General features: G+C 42.7%; 1 protein-coding gene across 1 annotated transcript in view; it reads left to right on the top strand.

The window, feature by feature from the left end:
• Positions 1–23,884, top strand: part of LOC126298759 (uncharacterized) — a 628,974-nt gene that overhangs the window by 85,735 nt on the left and 519,355 nt on the right. Inside the window, exon 2 of the mRNA XM_049990206.1 lies at positions 23,241–23,382. Coding sequence (XP_049846163.1) covers positions 23,241–23,382 — 142 coding nt within the window. The remainder of the gene's footprint in view (positions 1–23,240; positions 23,383–23,884) is intronic.

The following is a 23,884-nucleotide window of genomic DNA, read 5'->3' as shown; positions in this document are numbered from 1 at the left end:
TAGTAATGAATGGGTCATAATGCAGCACATGCACAGGGGGGAAATCGTCGTACTAAAAGACTGCTGAGTGCAGAAGTTGTGGTAGTTGAACATGCGTTCTCCTCGATAGGCGTCTGCAAACTGCCAAAAATAGAGGCCCCATTCCTCCCTCCCTCCGTCCCTCCATCCACGTATGGGGGGACACATGTTCCTGGAAGCGGCCAGCTGCTCCACTGACTGCCTCTTGGCACGGGGAAGCCACTGTCCGTCCTTTGATGCCACCCTCTCAGATCGCTCACCACACTCTGCTATCCACCATGCGGTAGAATGGATACACTTGATTCCAAACCGCAGACAGTATTTCTGCCTGAAATTGTAACGCTATCAGCGACTCGTGTGTGTCCCTGTAGACTCAAAACCGCTTTTTATGCAGGGTAATGGTAACATAGGCGTTATTATCGTGTTTTAAGAGCGCTGTTCTTATGCGAAATGTATGTTGCGGGCTGTAGAATCCCTCTGTGGTCAGCTTCAAAAGTCATTTCTCAATAGTGTTCCTCGAAAGGAACATTGTGTTCCCTCCATGGATTCCCAGTTGTCCTAGCAGGTGAGTGTAATCCGACTACTGGAAAAAAAAGTATTCGTCATGCAAAGTGACTCTCATAATCAATTTAATTAATTAGCCTATCAAACTGATATCAATGACGTACTGCCTAGCGGATAGAAGAGATGGTTAAGTCGCCATGGAATGATTCTTGACAAGCATTTCTTTTTTTTTTTTCGTTTTGGCGATATCTTTTAACGAAAGTTCAACCCCCAACCTACACAGGGTGAGACAGGTTCTCACGATTTGTTTCGAAAACGCTAGTATGGTATAGCATCGCACCGGTAAAAGGGACCCTGTCTGAGTGTACAAAGCAGCTAAGTTATCTTGACTTATAGTTTATTGTTGTCAAACGTTAAATTAATGTGTTTTTTTTGGCATGTGTGCCAATGGCGTGAAAGATTGTCTGAAATGTTTGTAATACACATGTTAATAAGAGTTTATTTGCAGACACTGAACGCGAGAGATGCTCTCAGGTTCTGTAATTTGCTCAACAAACTGGAAGAAATTGCTTAATATGGATTTTTTCTTTACTTTGATGGTGGTTTCGAAATAACATTCTTTGGTGATCGGTAGTTCTCGCATCAAAATAGTTGAAGTTTTTTTTTCTGATTTTACACTGGATGGGCATGTCTCTGCTGACTATTTGTGATCGGTAGCGGTACACTTCGCTGGACGTCACAAAACAGTGAGATGCGGCTGCATTCGAATCTAAAAACTATGCCAGTTTTGCTCATAAAACTAAAAGAAAATCGGCTTTACCTATTTTCATGGAAAGAGGACATTTATTGTGGTCGAAAATGTGTTTTGCTTTTTTTTAATAGATGCTTGATTATAGATGCAATGATGTCAAATACAGTTATTCTCCATTGCCAAACGGCAGACTGATAGAGGCAAGGCGAAGGGGTGGGAGTGGGGGTGGGGGTGGAGTGGGAGGGTATTTTAGATGAACAACCTGCACTTGACGTGGTCGCCCTTTTATCTCCTACTTTGTTAGTTGACTATACATGCTACTGGCATAGGAGCGTGGCCTTAAGGCGGCAGGCGGATGGCGGAAGGCCGAGTTTTGTAGGCCAACTGGCCCGTTTTCTGTATGGGCAACCGTTCTCTGGATGGGCGGCATCATGCTACTTAATTATTTGTTTTGTGTCGTGTAGGACCACCACCTTAAGGTGATGGCCAAATGGTGGAAAGCCGAGTGCGGCGAGCGACCGCAGAGGGTGGCAGCAAAGGGCGGACAGGGGCTTGCCCGTGCCAAGAGGCAGTCAGTGGAGCAGCTGGCCGTTTGAAGGAGCATGTGTCCCCCCGTAGGTGGATGTAGGGACGGAGGGAGGGAGGCAGGAATGGGGCCTCGATTTTTGGCAGTTTGCGGACGCCTATCGAGGAGAAGGCATGTTCAACTGCCACCCCTTCTGCACTCAGCAGTCTTTAAGGACGACGATTTCCCCCCTGTGCATGTGCTGCATTATGACCCATTCATTACTAGCGCTGGTTTTTCACGACAATTTCGAAGTGTAATTAGAATTGTGACGCATTTTTCCCCCTTAGTGGTGGCAGTGTGTACTGGCTTCGATTACCTGGGCTGCAGGATGGTTTTTGAGCAGGCATCTGTAGCAAACTCTGACATCAAACAGTGGTAGATACTGTATGCTTACAGGTAATACAGTTTTCAAACTCCTCTTTGTACAACACCAACATCTCATCAGTTGAAGGTATATCCCACCAAAAAGAATAAATATAGTACGTTACACCCCAGCCTTTTTCCCTCCATCTTGTAAGTTTAGAGTGGAGTTTGAATGTGTTTTCGCTAGTTCGCTAGTTTCGAGTGGTATTGCGAATTATTTTTCTGGTAGGATAACACCAGTTGTATGGTATCGTCAGTTTTTGCAGTGTATTGCGCTTTTATGCCATATTTGCGTAGTGCTATGCATATAGTTCTGTAATTAGCCCCTATCTCTGTGGGCAAACGAGCATCTGAGGAAACGTGTGATGTCATCTGGGGGCGGGGGTGGGCGTGTTCGGCGGTGGGTGTGGGCGAGGGTGGGGGTGATTAATTGATAAATTTAATTAATTTGTATATCAATTTGGTATCAAAATTGCTCTACAAAGGCCAACTCACTACTACTCACGTACTGAAAAGTTGACGTCACACCTGCCTATAAAGGACTGCTCAGATATCGTGCCTAAACTTACGCCATACACCACATCTGTTCCGAACGTTCAGGTGTCATATGCGGCACAGCTGTGAATAGGACAAACCTTCTCGTGGTTTTTGGCCACACGGTTTATACAAAGGAATACATACACACACCTTCACTAGCACACGCATGTACGAATACCATAGTGTTCTCACTAAAGCTAACATAGCAGCAAGGTTATCTACAGTTAACAAAAGTTTATTACATGGGGTTAACTGAAAACTTATCAAATGTGGTTGACACAGCAGCGCTTGCACAAGGGCCAATCGATATAGAGAGTGGTCCATTGATAGTGACCGGGTCAAGTATCTCACGAAATTTGTGACTATTACAGCGCCATTTATCACAAAGCGAAAAAAGTTGTCCAACTAAACCATTCATATCTCTTTACGTACTACACGAATATGTAATAAAAATGGGGGTTCCTGTTTTAAAAAAACGCAGCTGGTATCCGTTTGACCTATGGCAGCGCCATCTAGATGCCAACCATATCGCCATTTGGTTTACCCCCTTCAAGCTAGACAAGTTTCTTTCTTTGTAGTTTTTTTCGTTTGACGCTTATTTCGTGAGATATTTGGTCCGGTCACGAACGATGGACCACCGTACTTATGAAATATGGCAGGCATAAAAGTTCTGAAGGTACATCCTCTATTTGTAAATGATGCGAATATTTAAATATTACGAAAGGTAGCTGTTATGAACGAAAAACTACCTGTCTGAAAACAAAAAAGTATAGCTAAACAAACAGTTATGTCTTATATTTATATTATGACAATGAAGATGTCTAAGAAATCTTGATGAAACATGTTTTGCTACAAACAGCAATAAAAGAAGGTTGATAGTTATTCTTATCTACAAAATGGACAATAATCGCAAAACTGCTATTCGTGAAGATGCCGTACTTGGTACGGCAAGTTCTCAGGAATGTACATGGTTTCTACCTCTCCCCTTAACAAAGTTAAACAACCGTGAGTAACTGATAGCAATATCAGTGGTGAACATCTGCAACATGATATATCACATAAATATTTAGAAGTATATTACAATATTTGAAGTAACGTTAAGTAGCGATATGAAATATCATGACAATATGAAATCAGTGCAGTAGTGGTGAAAACAAATGTAAGGCTGGGATTTGTTGAAAGGTTCTTCGAAAGTGCAGCAAAATTGTAAGGTCTGTCGCATACAAGACATTACTGCGATTAATTCTAGAGTGTTATTCAGCCTTTATGAAAAGAAGAAAAGACATATCAAGCCGCGCAGAGAGGAATATTCGCTCGATATGTGAATGGAATGGGACAGAAAATCGGTAAATTTAACGAAGGAGGCTCCGCCATGTTCTGTTTCGGTCTTGCGGAGCAGACATGTAGATAGAAATAACTGACATAATCGTTAACACTCATTCTTGAAGAGTAAGAAACAAGTTTAGTCGCAGGAAGAAGACTGATGGCCTTTAATGAGACTAAATAGGCATATGAATCAGGTTAGTAAAGTTATAAAGCATTGTTAGGATGATTTCGATTCATTATAAGTACTTTATGCTGATTGTGAAATGTGAGCCAGGAAATTTCGTTATCTATTAAATTTCCATAAAAATGCCATATTTCAATAGATGGAAACTGGGATATGGTATTGGTAATAAGCAAACGTGGGGATGGGAACTTCCCTCGCTCGAAAATCTCCAGAGAATAGTTAGGTCATCCGGAATCTTACAGAGCTTCTTGTCGGAAAGTCAGTAGTGCTGTACTGGCTTAGGTACCTATGAGAATGAGAACTGTACTTTGGAAATCTCGGCAATCGATCTGTTGTAAAAGACCGAATTTAATGTTTACTTACTTTGGCTCTGCTTTAGCTTTACATTCATGCTATCGCGAATAAAACTACTTATAATAATGTAGAAACAATAGCAATAATCCTAGTTTTGATGATCTTCATAAATACTGGAAAACTATATTTTTAATCAGTAAAACTATGTATTAGACTTCCCATTATTTGGATGTTTTATGTATAGTTTATTGGAAAACTTCCTGTATAACTACGTAGTCAGAAAAACACGCTATACTAAATACGCATTTCTTAATGAAGATAATGTCTACACTATTGAGATTGAAGTCTCTCGTGACGACATCCTAATATAAAAGATTCTTGGTATCCTTTCCATATCAGATCCGACTAAAATCTCGACCGTTCGAAGAACTCTTCCATCGTCTTCGTCAGAGACAAAGAAGCAGATTTCACGGTGGAAATCGAGAATATTTTATACATATCTACATTATACTTCATTGTTTTCTGTAAGTAGTTAGTAAACTTGAATTCGACGCAACATAGCAACTGATTTTTTTAGACTTTCTCGAAGGCCGACTATTCCCTCTTTGTACGTATTAAAATGCAGTAAAATACTGTATTAAGTAAAAATATGTATAGACTAGAACGTGTGGTCCCAGATTGGACCAGTCCTACTTATACGGCGCTTTTTGAGCAGCTTGCTCAAAAGTTTTCTCGTTTACTTCCAAGAGCAGCTTTTCTTTTGGTCTTCAAACGCTGGAGGTATCCAATTTCACAAATTTTTCACGGAATAAAAAATCTAATCTGGTTACCAATAAATGAACCTTATTCGTCTTACCAGGGGCAACGACGCTCAGTGTACAGTGTATGGAGGCACTGGTTAACCAACTCACGTTCCTCTTGCTCACTTCGGGCTGAAGAGTTCTACCTCGGGCATTGTACAGCTTTAGTCCTAACAGTTTTCATATGTCCTGTTCACCGAGAGTAGAAGGCAAAACTACATTTGCGACTCAGCCTATGGCCTCATCGGGAAAGGAGTGGTATGTTGTTGTGAGTGTAAGGAACATGTTTACCTTACCGAAAATCTCGTGAAAAAATGTTTGCCCAAAAAAGTGTAGGGACTTTTTCGAGATTCTCACCACATGGGTTCTTGTGTCCCATTCCTAATTATACTGCGCCTTCAATTGTTCCTGTAGCCATACTTCGCTAGTTCAGTGGTTTTCCGTATGTTAAAATGAATATTCTGGTCTCCGAAACGTAGTCATTGCTTCCTCTCTGTTCCGCCTGCTCACCTTGATATGTCACCCATTAAACATGGACGAGACTTCAGCTGACAGTGAGTAGTTCGTGACGCTATTCCAGCGGTCACTACGACTAAATTTTGGATTCGTATTGACGTGACCCGAAATGTCATTTCTTGAGATGCAATCAAAGATTGATTGGAAACCACGACGTGCAGCATTTGTATAGACCTAGGGGGCTACAAAAATCGTGAGTTTTTTACATAAAATAGAGTTTTATTGCTCTGTAAAAAAACCATTCTGTTCCATCATCATAAGTTAAACACTGGCTTAATTTTATTAATTTCTTATGTTTTCACACAAAATATTGTATGTAATTCACTGGTAGTTTTGAGAGAAATTTCAGAAGATCATTCAAGGACGACCAATAACACTGACACCGGAGATTAACCAGGTAAGGCGCATAAAATCGTTGTCACATGCTACGAATGGTAGGTGAAGATCTGTGTCAGCATACACACTGCGTAATGTAACACTGCACTCATTATAGGACACACACAATCATACATTATTTTTAAAATCGCACCAGAAGGAATTCATCGTGTAAGAATAAAAGCGCGACCAAAATAACTCAAAGAATCACTAAAGATTTGGCAATATAAATTTAGCATCAAATGAAGTGGTGTGGTGGATAAGGAAGTAGATTTTCATTTTGAAAGATCAAGATTCAAACTGTCGTTCGATCATCCCAATTACAACTTTCTGTGGTTTCCCTAAAAAACTTCAGGAAATGCCGTGGAGAATTCCGTTGAATAGGACATGGCCAGTTTCCTATTGTAGCACTGTACAACTCTGCCAGTTTCAATAATGAAAATTTTTATTATGATATTTCTCTCGAACGATTCTATGCATTTAGTGTAAATGTTGTATGACGATGGTCAAATGCCGACAGAAAAAGAAAACGAAGCGTTTTACGGAACAAAACATCTTTTTTGCTCTCCAACATAATTGTCGACTGTAAGAAATACCATGTGCGTTTTTCATTCAAATAAATATAGCAATTATTGTGTTATTCATTGCTCAAAAAGGTGTAGTCAGAATAATTGCTGGAGCCCACCCACGATCATCCTGCAGACATCTATTTAAGGATCTAGGGATCCTCACAGTAACCTCAGAGTATATATATATATATATATTCACTTATGAAATTTGTTGTTAATAATCCAACCCAGTTCAAAAGTAATAGCAGTGTGCATAGCTATAACACCAGGAGAAAGGATGATCTTCATTATGCAGGGTTAAATCTGACTTTGGCACAGAAAGGGGTAAATTATGCTGCACAAAAGTCTTTGGTCACCTACCAAACAGCATCAAAAGCCTGACACATAACCAACTAACATTTAAAAATAAATTAAAAGAATTTCTAGATGACAACTCCTTCTACTCATTGGCTGAATTTTTAGATGTAAAGTAAGGGAAAAAACAACAACTTAAATATTAGTGTCATGCAATATTTTGTGTAATGTAATATCTTGTACAAACATCTTTTATTATTTAATTAACCTGACACGTTCCACATCATTACGAAGTGTCGTATTCATGATCTATGGAACAAGTATTAATCTAATCTAACCTAACCTAACCTCAATAGACAGATTCCCCCGAAATAATGGGATTAGGCATCACGGCTTTATCCCAGAAATAAAATGATCAAGTTTTCGTTTGCCTGATTTTGCTCAATCTTGTTCTCCAAGAAGCATACTGAGGTCTGTTGCGATAGTAAGTAATCCATTATAACAAATGGTTCAAATGGCTCTGAGCACTATGCGGCTTAACTTCTGAGGTCATCAGTCGCCTATAACTTAGAACTACTTAAACCTAACTAAGCTAAGGACATCACACACATCCATGCCTGAGGCAGGATTCGAACCTGCGACCGTAGCGGTCGCTCGGTTTCAGACTGTAGCGCCTAGAACCGCACGGCCACTCCGGCCGGCCCATTATGACAATCCAGGTCAGCACTGTATTAAAAGTATTAGAAGTAGCTTTATAAAACTAGGAAATGATTGGACATCAGCTTTCCTGGAGACGCCAGTGGTTGCTTACCAATGAACACATTTTTACTAGTTTGCTTTCTTGTCTATCTGTCTTGTCCACGTAGCGACCATAGAGGTTGGGGGTGAGGTGAAAAGGTTGGTAACGTCACATAACACGGCTACCGAGCAGGACCGGCGTGTTGTGCGGGCAATAGCAGAATGCATCGCAGGCAGTATACATGGAAATCGATGATGGTCGTTACACGGCACTGCTACATGTGCGAGCAGTAGTATTGCCTCTGCAGCGTTGCCCTCGTGTCGCCGCAGGGCTACGCCCGCGTTGCTAGCCAATTTGTGGCGGCGACCACAATATAAAGCTATAGACGAGATGGCATAAGAAGGTCCCTGACAGCTTGCCGCACTGTTGCCCGCTTTTAAATGCGAAGTGCTAACGGTTGCAGACGAGAACAGTAGCCATCCACCGAGCTGTGATAACACTGAGGCACTGGTTCAGAGATGTTTGCAAAATCGCTTTATAATATCGGTTGAGGTGGGTTCGCGAAGATGCCGCACCCAGCCCGCTGCAGTTGTCAGGGATGAACTTATGCCGACTCAGCTACAGGTATATCACAGCTCTGCCGTCGCTCTCATATCACACTCATTACACACCATTGGTTTGGTACCGCGTTTCACTAAGTCCTAGGTTCTTACTTTTGAATCACTCATTTTAACTTCATTATTCTGCCATGCCTTCTCTGTAGTTCGTTTTCCTCTTGTTGATGTCCTCCTGTTCACACTCGACTAACTGCTGTTGCCCAACCCTGGCCGGTCAGTTTCACTCTGTTGGTTCTTTGTATTGTTTCAAGTCAGACTCCGGTCACAGTAGTTTGCAACAATAATATAACCTCATAAAAAATGTTTAAAATCCATTGAGGAATTTCTCACATACGACTAGTAAACAAAATATAATTATTAAAATAAAAACAAAATGTTAATAAAACAATATCAAATAGGACTGAAAATTATAAAGGAACCCCATACAGAAAGTGTTGAAAATTTGTGATTGTGAGTTGTTAGTAGCCATAAATATATTTGTAAGATTTAGATTTATAACAAAAAATTCGGGGCACATGCAACAGATAAGAGTTAGAAGGTGAGCTATTCATACTGTAGTTATTTAGTGCTTGCACCTCACATTTTTCGTTACAAATCTTACAAGAATTTTCATAGCTAATAAAAATTCACTATCACAAATTTACAGAAATATCTGTATGGGGTTAGGAATCCATCAGGAGCCAGGAGAAATTATTTTATACTTTTTAGTCATATTTAAAAACATGTTATTTTAAAAAATTGTTTTTATCCAGAATTATTTTACAAACAATTTATTTTCGTCACATATGGTTTCCTCAGTGGTGGGCGTGAATCAAAGGTCTGTCACACTATCTGAAGATGACTGGTGACACCAAAAACTAATAATTTCGTACCGGAGTTGTAACTACATTGGGAAATAAATTATTTTCTGCACTGAAGTTAGTTTCGAATTCCGTTTCTGTGTGTACCCTCATGCATAGTAACTGCATTGAAAATAACTGAAATGAGTACAGTTTATTCAAGATGACTGAGGACCTGACGTCAGTTAGTTGGTGGCGGTCACACTGTGAAAAGTTAATTTAAAAAAGATAACTAGTGTTTTAGATATTCCGAATTTCATCACCATCTCCAGACAAATGCTACTTGGGCTACCTAAGGAATGACTCCTTTTCTAGTGCAGATCTTCCTTTTTTATTTCATTTATGATAGGTATTGTGTATTATGTTTATTTATTTATTGTCGTGGAGAATTCTCACAGAGATGCACAAAGCAGTACAAGTATATTAAGAACCCTACAAAGAAATAGATACAATTTATGTTTCAAGAAAATTTATTGAAACATTACATGTCACAGTGAAACAAGATGCGTGGAAATATTGGATCTGTTTTTCGTGTACACTCATTTCTTCTTCTTTCGACAATCGGTCGCATAAACTCCACAAGTATTGGCCTTCTTCTTACTCTAGAAATCCTCCATCCACAACGAGAGTGTGTCCACTTCTCCACTAAAGTGTTTTGTTTGGTACTTCACGCTTCTTCCTGAAAACTATGTATTTCTGTGACTTTCTTGATTGCATCTTGGCACAGTAAATTTGACGCGCCTGATTCCGTGTGGTCTTTTACTGTATCGGCTGCGTTCAGTATTATTACTATTTTGCAAATAATGTCTGCACCTAATGGTTCAGTTTGTCTCATCCCACACTTGCTAAGTGTCCTATTAGGCGGATTCTTCGTTTACACACTGTAAACGCTGTTTTAGAGATTTCCCTACTTGTTTCTACACTAATTCAAGTTCTTTTTGCGCCTCATTGACGTTATAGGCAACTAGTGATATGGCGTCTTTGACTTTAGGTGTTAGTCGGTTTGCTGGTGCATCGGCTCTATCCGCTCTCTCACACTTATTTAAAGGGCACAGCTGAATAGTAGTGGGGAGAGACCATCCGCTTGTCGTGCTCTTGTGTCTGTTTTAAATTTTTTGCTCAGTTCTCCCATAAATTTCACTTTTCATTGTCTCTGTAGGTCATTCCTTTTCTAAATTTGTTATCTTTTGATGTAATCCAGTTTCAGCCATAATTCCGGGGAGAGATTTTCTGTGTACTCTGCCACATGCTTGTTTGCAGTCGACAAATGCAATGTGTGATTCATAAAATCAACTACTTCCTTACCGGGGTCAGCACCCATTTCTTTTCTCGAGGCTATCTGTTTTTTCACTCTTGTTATTGCGTTATCTGTGCAGAACTGAGCAACAGTAGAGAATGCTCCTCAATAAGAAAAAACGAAAGTACGTTGATGTTTATTAATATGAAGTAAGATGATGAAGCGATGTTTAAAATTTTTCGAGTTTGTATGTTTTAAGTAAATTACCTCTCTGTAGAAAGTAAATACGTTTTGTTCAGTTTTAGGCAAGTATAGTAAGTAACAAAAAGCTGAGAGCTGGAAGCGGACTGAGACGCGGGAAAAGCCCGCTCTGGCTTCTTTCTTTCTTCCGTTCTACTTTCGCTCCACGCCGGTGAATAACACTGAAAGAACGTTCGTTTCCAAAGACTGCACGACGGCGGTGACGCACTTCGGGCTGCACCTGACTCACGCAGCCCCTCCTACAGGGCTTTTCATCGCGAATACAGAGAACTTCTGCTTCGCTTTTAAAACTAAACAGATGTTTTGGAAGCTGGACTGTAGCAATGTCTTTCTCTCCATTACCAAACAGTACTATTTTACTACATATTTACAATTAAAGTTTTGGGAATCGTTTGGGAATCGGGATTTACATACACGGATGAACCAAAACATTATGACCACTTGTTTAATAGCATGTTGGTCCACCTATGGAACGCAATACACCAGTAATTTTGCGTGGCATGGATTGGACAAGTGCTTGGTAGGTTTCTGAATGTACGTGCCACCAGAAATCAGCGCACAGAAAATCAGGCAACTCCCGTAAATTAGGCGCCGGTAGTTGTGGAAGCAGCACAGGTTCCTTATAGCGTTCCAGATGTGTTCCATTTGAACCATTTTTTGAATTAACGTGGCGCTAGAAGAAGAAAACAAAGAGGAGTAGGGGCACACCGCGACTAGAATATGGAAAACAGGCTGAAGAGGATACGATACGATGTAGCAGTGCCTGTCTTGTTGCAGTGCCTGTGATGTTCAGAAGTGTGATCCGAAGTTTCTTCGGGCTTGCGTGCATATCAGAAGGAACAGGCAATGTGGCAACCACTGCCGTTATGAAACACACAAAATGTATCCGCAGTTGCGAATAGGACAACCATCATCTGTATAATGAAATTACGACAGTGGAAATTTGTGCCTGACCGGGACTCGAACTCGTATTACCCACTTAACCGCGAACGATCGCCTTGCGTTTAGCCTATCCGAGCACGCCGCACAGCCAGGCCCAAACTTACATATGCCATCGGCCGTGTGTCCACAACCTGAACACGTACATTCATAAGGTATATTCCCGTACAGGGGAGATACTTCAATTGAAAGTCGCTTGCCCAGTGTCGGCATTAAACTGTCGCCATTTCATTACGCTACTAATAGTTGCAATATTGGCAACTGCGAAAACATTTCATGTAGGGGCAATAAATGGTCGTGGCCGTTGTTCCGCGTATCGTAATACATACTTTTTCAAATTCGTAAAACTTGGTAATGCAAACTGACAGTGCACAAATAACTGAAATTTAACAATACTGCACCGCTGACAAACATGAAATGACTAAGAGCTATCGGAAATTATCCGACAATTTCCTGAAAAAAGATTTACACTGTTGAAAAAAATTCTACACTCCTGGAAATGGAAAAAAGAACACATTGACACCGGTGTGTCAGACCCACCATACTTGATCCGGACACTGCGAGAGGGCTGTACAAGCAATGATCACACGCACGGCACAGCGGACACACCAGGAACCGCGGTGTTGGCCGTCGAATGGCGCTAGCTGCGCAGCATTTGTGCACCGCCGCCGTCAGTGTCAGCCAATTTGCCGTGGCATACGGAGCTCCATCGCAGTCTTTAACACGGGTAGCATGCCGCGACAGCGTGGACGTGACCCGTATGTGCAGTTGACGGACTTTGAGCGAGGGCGTATAGTGGGCATGCGGGAGGCCGGGTGGACGTACCGCCGAATTGCTCAACACGTGGGGCGTGAGGTCTCCACAGTACATCGATGTTGTCGCCAGTGGTCGGCGGAAGGTGCACGTGCCCGTCGACCTGGGACCGGACCGCAGCGACACACGGATGCACGCCAAGACCGTAGGATCCTACTCAGTGCTGTAGGGGAGCGCACCGCCACTTCCCAGCAAATTAGGGACACTGTTGCTCCTGGGGTATCGGCGAGGACCATTCGCAACCGTCTCCATGAAGCTGGGCTACGTTCCCGCACACCGTTAGGCCGTCTTCCGCTCACGCCCCAACATCGTGCAGCCCGCCTCCAGTGGTGTCGCGACAGGCGTGAATGGAGGGACGAATGGAGACGTGTCGTCTTCAGCGATGAGAGTCGCTTCTGCCTTGGTGCCAATGATGGTCGTATGCGTGTTTGGCACCGTGCTGGTGAGCGCCACAATCAGGACTGCATACGACCGAGGCACACAGGGCCAACACCCGGCATCATGGTGTGGGGGGTGATCTCCTACACTGGCCGTACACCTCTGGTGATCGTCGAGGGGACACTGAATAGTGTACGGTACATCCAAACCGTCATCGAACCCATCGTTCTACCATTCCTAGACCGGCAAGGGAACTTGCTGTTCCAACAGGACAATGCACGTCCGCATGTATCCCGTGCCACCCAACGTGCTCTAGAAGGTGTAAGTCAACTACCCCGGCCAGCAAGATCTCCGGATCTGTCCCCCATTGAGCATGTTTGGGACTGGATGAAGCGTCGTCTCACGCGGTCTGCACGTCCAGCACGAACGCTGGTCCAACTGAGGCGCCAGGTGGAAATGGCATGGCAAGCCGTTACACAGGACTACATCCAGCATCTCTACGATCGTCTCCATGGGAGAATAGCAGCCTGCATTGCTGCGAAAGGTAGATATACACTGTACTAGTGCCGACATTGTGCATGCTCTGTTGCCTGTGTCTATGTGCCTGTGGTTCTGTCAGTGTGATCATGTGATGTATCTGACCCCAGGAATGTGTCAATAAAGTTTCCCCTTCCTGGGACAATGAATTCACGGTGTTCTTATTTCAATTTCCAGGAGTGTATATCAAGAGGCTGACTTACACTGTTAGTACTGGGGGGAATCCGAATTATGTTAACAGTGTTTTCGCCCGTCTGTTAAAGACAGAGGTGTCCTTATGTTCAGACCATGGGTTCAACAAAAATAATGAATTATTTTCTGTAGTTGGTAAGAAGATGTTTTGGATGTAACGTTAAAAATTATTCTCTCCCATTTTTCGAGATTTTGCTACGTCGATTGCGAGATTTTTGCAACTAAACTGTCCTTTTTTGATATTTTCGGTCTTAATTTGTATTGAGTCTCCTGTAGGTAGATATAAAGCTGCAGAAACAGTAATTCACAGATGTTTGTCACTGGAATTGTTGTGTATGAATGTGTCATACCAGTCACTAATTGCACAATCGACTTAGCCTTTTTTCACACAAAATGATAAACTGCGGTTTGGATGCAGTTCTTGTGTGAACCCTGACTGACTGGCTTTGTACAGAGCAATTTAAGGCGATAACAAGAAGCGTCATCTTCACATCAGCTATAAATACCTCTATAGTATTACCTATTCACTGCATGTCCTGTACAGGTTTACTTGAAATAAACTTCGTAATTTTGCGACTTCCTTTACAGTATCATTTCCTGACTCTAACTAGATCGAAGAAAGAAGGAAATCAGTAATCTTCACCTCACTTGCAGTTGAGAGGGCCCAGTCTCACAGATCTTTCTCAGTGATGGTGCACTAACTCCCACGAACAGTTCTAGATCTTTCGAACCGTTTTTATTTCACAATTTTGTGAGTTTAATTTTGGCGTATACTTCACGTAAATTTTCCTACCACTTATAAAATTCACGTTCAGATTTTACGAAACGAAACCGGCTATGCAAATTGTTTAACCATTTCCTCCTTCCTTCGTTTAACCACAAGTATCTAGGCTTTTCTTTGTCACTGAAAGATATTACTGCACATGTTTTCTTTGGACTAGGATGATACTGTATTTTTGTTCTGGACTTCTATTAGAACAACAATCATCATTCGAACCACAGTTCATAGACTCGTCAATTTCCTGTTTTCTTCTGATGTTTCCACAATTTCTAACGAAATGTCGACATCATTCGATTGAATGTCCAAGAAATTAATTAATAAATAACGCATATGTTTGTCTTCAGGAGAAGTAAGTGATATCTGTTGCATGCCACATTCTTCATATTTCATCTATGGACGGTTGAAAACATTAATTGGATTCCACATTGGTGTGAAACTCTGGAAGCTACATAAAGACAGATGTTATTAGCAAGAATAAGTGAAAAAAACACAAGGTTCAAAATGGTTCAAATGGCTCTGAGCACTATGGGACTCGACTGCTGAGGTCATCACTCCCCTAGAGCTTAGAACTACTTAAACGTAACTAACCTAAGGACATCACACACATCCATGCCCGAGCCAGGATTCGAACCTGCGACCGTAGCGGTCGCGCGGTTCCAGACTGAAGCGCCTAGAACCGCTCGGCCACTACGGCCGGTGGTGGATACCGCAAAGGCTACTTCTAATTACTATAGATGTTAAATGAATTGCCAGTTCGAGCAAATAGCTACTATGAACAATTGTGTCAAAGAAATTATCAACAGAAACTAAAGTTCGCTTTACAAATTACTATCTTGTTATGCCGTGCTATCTTTTTACCAATGCGCCACCAGCCAAGGCTATGAGCCTGCCGTGTTACGCATGCACTGACAGATACAGCCATGGTAGGGTTGTTCGTTTCTCCGGCTGCCTAGTGAGTTACAAATTCGGCAATTTTCAAAATTAAAAAAAAAAACACTTGCAGTGTCGTTTATCAGCTAAAATTTTGAAATTGTGTTTCTTTCAATGTATTCCTACTGCATAAAAAAATTCAAGGTAGGTTTCAACATGTCGGACTGGACTGTTCCATTGTTAGGAGCGAGAGAACATACGCTAAGCGTGAAGCCCAAAATGCCACATCGCCTTCCCAAACAGTAACTAAAACTCAGTTTCTGCCACAGTGTTCGTTATTGATTATAGTAAATCAAATTTTGCATCTGGCACAATATCGTTTACGAAATGGTATTCGTGGAGGAGTATTAATCTTCTGTCTTCAGGAATTCTGACTTGGACCTAGATAAGTTATGGGAGGCGAAACGGCGTGCTTAGAGGAGCTTTCTGACTACTTATTGTGCAATTCAGGATTGCGTTTTTAAGGATGATAACCTCATGCTGAGATGTAGCCCACTCAGCGTGACACATGTCCTATGAAGCGCAGTCTACCATACTCTTCCCGAACAATACTGAAACCCTTCGTAAATTGGTCTGTCAAACTGTTTCTCTCTAATTGCAGAGAGAAACAAAAATAATGATACGAGATCTGCCTGTATAGTCTACTTGTTTCCACTCCTGACTGTGGTATTTAGAAACCCTCCAAATAAAAGAGGCAGGAAACATACGAAGTTGCGAGGTGCTAGACTCAATTTGTCACACAGTTTGAATCTGCCAGGAGCTTTCGAAACAACGCATACTTCACTGCAGCGTGAAAGAATCATTCTGGGAACAAACCCTAGCTGTGGCTACACTTTTTCTAAAAGTGTAAGCCGAGCAATTTATTTTGTTGAGCTTGTAAGAACTTTGGAAAGCAGGGAAGCAGCTGTGGATGAGGGTCGTGATTTGTATCTCGATGGCTCAGTCGGTAAAAGCATTTCCCAGGTAAATCAAGGCTGCGGGTTCGAGACAGAGACCGTACACAGTTTTAATCTGCTAGAAAGTTTCGCGGTTCATTTAGATTTGAGACAGCAACCCATGAAGTTTGTGTAAATAGTAACTTGACGATTTTTATAGTGGTTGGAAATATTCAAAAGAGGCGGCTGTAGATCTAATCACTCAGTGCTGAAACAGTTAATAATCAGTCGAAGAGAGACTGAAAACTTAATTAATGAAACTAATCACGTTACACATGACAATAACAGAGTGAACGATAAATCAACGAAGAAATAGTACGTTCATAATCTCAATTTTCCTCTTCCCATTACTAGAGGTGACATCCCATTGTTCGGTCAGCGTTGCAGTTTTCTCGCAAGGGAAACTCCCCATCGCACCCCCTCAGATTTATTGGTAAGAGCCGGCCGTTGTGGCCGAGTGGTTCTAGGCGCTTCAGTCTGGAACCGCGCGACCGCTACGGTGCAGGTTCGAAACCGGCCTCGGACATAAATGTGTGTGATGTCCTTAGGTTAGTTAGGTTTAAGTAGTTCTAAGTTCTAGGGGACTGATGACCTCAGATGTTAAGTCCCATAGTGCTCAGAGCCATTTGAACCATATTGGTAAGATGGCCAGTGGACAGCCCCTCAAAAACCGAACACAGATCAAGCATGAAAACAGGAAGAAGGTGTATTGAACTGTGATAAAAGAAGCAAAATCGAAGCAGAGAACAATCCAAGCTCAAGATGAGCGACATGGAACGAACCTGAATAGCCAAGGCATCGTAGTTATGTAATCACGATGTTGGAATGCGAAGGGGGAGAGACGTGTCCAGATCTCCGTTGTGTCCCATTTTCTTTCACATAATTGTGAACTTTCCATTCAGTCATTGAAGTGTGTGTCCGCTGTATTCAGATTTGTGTCTGTGTCGTTGTGCAACGTCCGTTTGCAACAGTGAGGTGTAAAGAAGGGACATCTAGATGTACATTCCTCCTATTTGTTCGACACAAGTATTACAAGGTATAGCCTTTGCGTTCCCTTTTTTAAGTTTTGACTCTTGAATTCCTTTGTTGTAAGATAGTTCACACCGGTTTATCTGTTGTTCTCATTTCTGCGAGAGGTCTGTGGGGCATCACGGATGCTCTGACTATTCATCACATTTATTTGCGACGGTAAAATATTCTTACCACGTGACTCATAATCTATAAGCAATGCATAGTATGACAATTGCCAAGACAAGGAGAAAAGACACATAAGTATCCGGAAGGTAAGTTCATAATTTTGTGAAAAAAAAGGGTCACGAGGGGACTTGAACGCGGATCTCCCACTTTGTAGCCCAACACCGTGACCACACAATCACGATGCCGTGATTCTTGCAGTTTGCTCGATGTTGCACATCTTGAGCTTGGAACGTTCATTGTTTCTATTTTGATTCTTTTCTCACAGTTCAACAGTGCACGTTCTCCAATTTTCATGCTTGATCTGTGTTCATTTTGACAGGCTATCCACTGTGCCATTTTATCATTAAATATGAGGAGGTTCTGATGGGGAGTTTCCCTTCCCAGTAAAGTATCAGTAGTTTCTCCACATGAATTTCTTGCCATTTCGCAAATGACTTTCAAGTTTACAACCCAGTGAAATGTCTGTCACTTCATGCAGTTATCATACGGTAGTCCTGCCTGCTACGAGGAGCATATTGGTGTGGTCAAGCTGGAATAGGTCATGAAAAAGCTCTAGAGGTTTCGATTGCTTTATTTCATTAAAACCACATAAGTGGTCCATTAATAGTTACGAAATGAAAACTCTGCTGAAATGACTTTAAAAATTTAAATAATAATACGAAGTTGACAGGAACAAACAGAATGATGCAGCATTTGGTCTTAGTATTCTACTCGTAACTGCAACGGATGTGTTGCAGACTATCCACTTGTTTGACCTATTTCCTGGTGCACTTTTTTTTTCACCAAGCGGAGCAGCGAATGGGCTTCTGTTTTAAAGTTTCCGAGTCAATTCATGTCACCTGCGTATCTCGTTACTGCCGCCGCGCCTCGAAAGAACATCCCCGAGTATGACGAAGATTGTTCTAGACGAAGTAAAGGGATGACTCTCGCAACACCAGAAATAGTAGGTCCAGGGTACGACTGCGGCAGTAGCGTATTCTCTTTATATACCTATACGCCATGCTCGTGCATGCAAGCAACTTTGGCTCCAGCCTGTCAATGATTGACACGACACAAGATAACAATTTGCACGCGGTCGAATCGTCAAGAATACAGCAATGTGTGTCCTCTGTACAGCCGTGTGTTCACCGGGAAACACAATGCAGGAGTGTGATGTTTAAGTCTTACTCTGTAAAATACTGCTATCAATTCAACGTTGGAATTCTTCATTTAAAACAGCATTTCGTTCTCAAAACTGGTCCAACATAATGCCGCGATAGTCCTCTCAATCAGTGTTCCATCTTTGACAGTATTGATATCTATGCGGGTGCAAGCAGCAACAAAAATCGGAAACGAAAAAGCTAAATTTCGCTATCAGGCCCTGCAGATCATGCCATGCCATTTCGACCGGCCGCCGTGTGATCCTCTCCCACGCAGCTTATTTGCGGATGTGGAATGGAGGGGCTTGGGTGGTGGTGATTTGGTTTGTGGAGTGTTCAACTGCGCCGTCATCAGCGCCCGTACAAAGTCTCAATATTTACACAGTCCAATTTTTGTACGCAGCCCAATCTATCCACTGTCACGAATGATGATGATTAAATGATGAGAACAACACAAACACTCAGTGCGCTGACAGAGAAAATCTCCAACCCGGCCGTGAAGATTCCCGGCAACGCAAGCCAATAGACAACGAGCTGCGGGCTGAGGGCCTTGGAGTCAGCACACTGCTCCATCGACCGTTGTCGTCATTCAGACCTTGGAACCGCTACCTCTCAATCAGGTAGCTCCTGAGTTGGCATCACGAGGCTTAGTGTACTGCGGTCCAGTCCTTCCATCAAGAAAAAATCGGAAATCGAACCTGGGTTTTCTGCATAGCAGCTATCTGCACGGACCACTCAGCTACGTAGACGAACATGTGCGAACAGAACAAAACAAAGTGAACTGAGTAAATTGTGCTCGAAGGATGCTGCGTACAAACAAAATTCTTCCGATATACTTTACGCTATTCTACGATTTTACTTATCTCTCTTCCCGTTGTTGCTTGTGGGAAACTGGTGGCTGTTGATGTCTGCTACATCGACACAAAAGTTAAACTGCGATATGCAGCCTTCATTAACCTGCTAAGTGGAACCATTTTCCTGCAGAATAAGCTACTGTACTTGAAATAAATAATAACTTCAAATAAATGACCAGTTTTTACACCTTGGTAATTTCCAAATTTATATGAGACCTTTTGTGCGTCACTGAACATCGGAGTATACATGAGTGTTCCGTTACATGTTGTTACGTCATGGAAAAGGTTTAGTGAGCTCTTAGGATTCAGATGCATGTTGCATATACTGAGCATCGTACTTAACATTACATGCGATCTGTCGAGGCATTATATAAGGTCGGAAGCTCGTATACACTAGAAAATCATATAGACGTTGAAACGGGCCAATAGTGCGAAGTAATTTTTTATTTCAAATAAAGTAACGGACTTTCAAATACTTCTCGGATATTCAGCCGAGTATAGTCGTTGTTAAGGCATGAAATATCTGCAACGAGAAGGATTTGAATTACATAATCACTAAGAAAATTTCTGATTGCATATAAAGTAGCAAGATATGCAGAAAAAGTGTCTGTTTTTCTCAATCCAGTCAAAATGTAAATACTACCTTGTGTCTCGTTGTTCCTTGTTTGCTGCCGGCCGGAGTGGCGGAGCGGTTCTAGGCCCTTCAGTCTGGAACTGCGTGACCGCTACGGTCGCGGGTTCGAATCCTGCCTCGGAAATGGATGTGTGTGATGTCCTTAGTTAGGTTTTAGTAGTTCTAAGTTCTAGGGGACTGATGACCTCAGAAGTTAAGTCCCATAGTGCTCAGAGGCTGTTGAACCTTGTTTGATACGTGTTTCATTGTTCTCAGTATGAGTCTAATAGCAAGGTGTTGCGTCTGTCTCTCCAGGAGTTTATCGGTTTCTTAATATTGAAATTCGTGTTATAGCAATCTACGATACTGTTGTGCAATGTTTTCTTTTTTTCCTCCAAAACGGACAAAAATGGTTCAAATGGCTCTGAGCACTATGGGACTTAACATCTATGGTCATCAGTCCCCTAGAACTTAGAACTACTTAAACCGAACTAACCTAAGAACATCACACAACACCCAGTCATCACGAGGCAGGGAAAATCCCTGACCCCGCCGGGAATCGAACCCGGGAACCCGGGCGTGTGAAGTGAGAACGCTACCGCACGACAACGAGCAGCGGACCCAATACGGACATTTCCTAACTAAAAATACTTAAACAGTAACCAGAGTATTTTAGGCCCCAGGATAATATTTATTTAGTTGGTATGCATTAATGCGTTGTAACCAATGGTCTATGGTGTGATTTTCCCCATTATGATACTACACTTATAAGCCAAAACCTTATGTAACCACTGTTCATCGCAATGTTGGATGCTGCCTGGTAGCTTTGCGAGCTCGTGATGCGGTAACAAAAGTATGTGAGCAGACATGGAAGGGGGAACACTCTAGCGAAGAAATGGCTGCAAATAGGAAAATCCATTGAGGTAAGCGACTTTGACAAACGGAAGATTATTATAACACAGAGCCTGTGAACGAGTATCTCGAAAACGGCGAAGCTGGTCAACTGTTTACGTGCCACTGTCGTGAGCATCTACGGAAAGAGTAAGGACAGTGAAATTACCACTAGGCGCTAAGTGGTTGAACGTCCACGACGCTTCACAGAACATTGAGTTCGGAGGCTTGTCTGCTCTGTAAAGAGCACAATGCTGCGGCACACACAATTGTTTCGGGTGCACCTTTCGTCGTACATTGTTAAACATGGATCTCCGCAGCAGACCACCCCAACGTGCTTCAAATATTGATCCAACGGCAGCGTCAATTATGATTGCAGTGGGCACGGGGCCTCCGGAATTCCCATCGATCAATGGAAACGTTTCGGCTCTTCGATGAATCACATTTTTGCTACACTAGGTCGACGTTTGTCTCCACAAACGCAGTCATTAAGGGGAACGGCGGCTCGAAACGTGCAGCGCTCCACGGACGTTGGCTGGTGGGAGCAGTATTATGCTATGGGAGACATTCTACTACGCTTGCACGGGACCTGCGGTAGTAACCGAAGACACGCTGACAGATGCGAACTACCTGCATCGCTTTATGATTGACGTCTTCCCCGACGGTGATTTCATCTATCAGCAGTATAACTGTCCGTGTCTCGGAGCCAGAACCGTTCTACGGTGGTTTGAGGAACATTGTAGTGAACTCGCGTTAATGTCTCGGCGACCAAATTCGACTGATGTAAATCCTGTGGAATACATATGGTTCGCTGTCGCGCCATCACCGCGCACACAAATCAGCGAATTACATGACCTATTCGTAGACGTCTAATGCCACATACCTCCACAAACCTACTGACAAACTGTTTCGTTCCAAAGACAGACCAACGAGCTATGTAGCAGGTGGTCGTAATGTTTCGGCTTATCAATTCAAATGGTTCAAATGGCTCTGAGCACTATGGGACTTAACATCGGAGGTCATCAGTCCCCTAGAACTTAAAACTGCTTAAACCTAACTAACCTAAGGACATCACACACATCCATGCCCGAGGCAGGATTCGAACCTACGACCGTAGCGGTCGCGCCGTTCGAGACTGAAGCGCCTAGAACCGCTTGGCCACACCGGCCGGCGGCTTAGTAGTGTACTTCCGCATTCATATTAGATGGAATGACGTCTCTACTGCAACATATTAAAATGCCATCCATTATGCTTCACTGTATTGCGACATTAGTGACAGACATTTGCGATGTGCGAGGTGTTGCTTTAGTCTCGTACTTTTGTTGTAAGATATATAACCAAACACAACTTTATGATTAGTAACGAATTTCTCTCTGTAGAAGGAAGGAATCAAGGTTAGAGTTTAAGGTTACTAGAGATGGAGCACAGGGTCGGGTTAGGAAAGGCTGAAAAAGGCAGTCGGACGTTCCCATCCCGGTGTGTGCCTTAAGTGAGTTATGATTTGTTGGTTGATTTGGGGAGGAGACCAAACCTGCGAGGTCATCGGACGAGGAATGGGTGCGGAAGGAAATGGGCCGTGCCCTTTCGAAGGAACCATCCCAGGATTTGCCTGAAGAGATTTAGGGAAATAACGGAAAAACTAAACGGTTCAAATGGCTCTGAGCACTGTGCGACTTAACTTCTGAGGTCATCAGTCGCCTAGAACTTAGAACTAATCAAACCTAACTAACATAAGGACATCACATACATCCATGCCCGATTCAGGATTCGAACCTGCGACCATAGCGGTCCTCGGTTCCAGACTGTAGCGCCTAGAAACGGAAAAACTAAATCAGGATGGTCGGCCGCGGGTTTGAACCGTCGTCCTCCCGAATGCGAGTCCAGTGTTCTGACCACTTCGCCAACTCGCCCAGCAGTGATTTATGTAAATCACAGAAACCTAAATGTGTATGGCCAGAGGGGTATTTGAACCATCGTCCTCCCGAAGGCGAGTCCAGTGTTCTGACCACTACGCCACCGCGGTAGTGTTTCTTTTTTTTCATCTCTATAGAAAATGGCGAATATGGAAATAGCTGTTACTCACGGATTTCTTGTTGTCCTCTTAAGCAGAAACTCACAGTACCCGTTAAAAATACAAACTGACAGTAACAGACAGTCATATAGATATTTTAGGTATGTGAACAGAGATATGTTTCTATACATCGCCCATAAAATTGTTGCTTTTTTCAGACTGACTTGTGGTGTTGCAGGGTCGTGCATGTTCCCGTCGCGCTGGCACGGGACGTGGTTCCAGTCAGGGGTGCGCCAGCCCATCAGCATAGAGCAAAGCCGCCTCAGCAGCAAGGGCCGCTGCCTGCGCTCCGATGGCGACAAGTTCGTCGTCGTCGATGAGTGAGTATACCTGCTACTTTTTCCCGTGTGCGCCCAGTCGTCTTCAGTTCGCGCCATGCAACTTGACGTAAACGTAATAAATGAGTTTGAGTGAAGGAAAGTATATAGTGAGCGCCTTGAGTGTTTACGGAAAAATGCAACGAATCAGAAAATGCGACACGTACTGTATACAATAATAATCAATTAATTCCGTCTAAAGCTCTCTCTCTCTCTCTCTCTCTCTCTCTCTCTCTCTCTCTCTCTCTCTCTCTCTCTCTCTCTCTCTCTCTCTGTCGTCAGAAGTACCGCCATCCTTAGGGAACCATTATTATTATCGACAGCTAGCTTTAAATGTGGACAATTTTAAGCTAAACCAAATGGGTTGAAAACTCACGGAACATTGAGGAAAAAACGATGTAACATCACGTCGATCAACAGAGACGAGGTACGAGCTCGGATCGTAAGGAAACGATCGTGACCGTTTCAGGGAATCAGCCTGGCGATTCAGATCATTAAGTTTCCT

This window comes from Schistocerca gregaria, chromosome X, assembly GCF_023897955.1.
Source record: "Schistocerca gregaria isolate iqSchGreg1 chromosome X, iqSchGreg1.2, whole genome shotgun sequence".
NCBI classification, from domain to species: Eukaryota; Metazoa; Arthropoda; class Insecta; order Orthoptera; family Acrididae; genus Schistocerca; species Schistocerca gregaria.
This window is presented reverse-complemented; position numbering and strand designations above follow the sequence as displayed.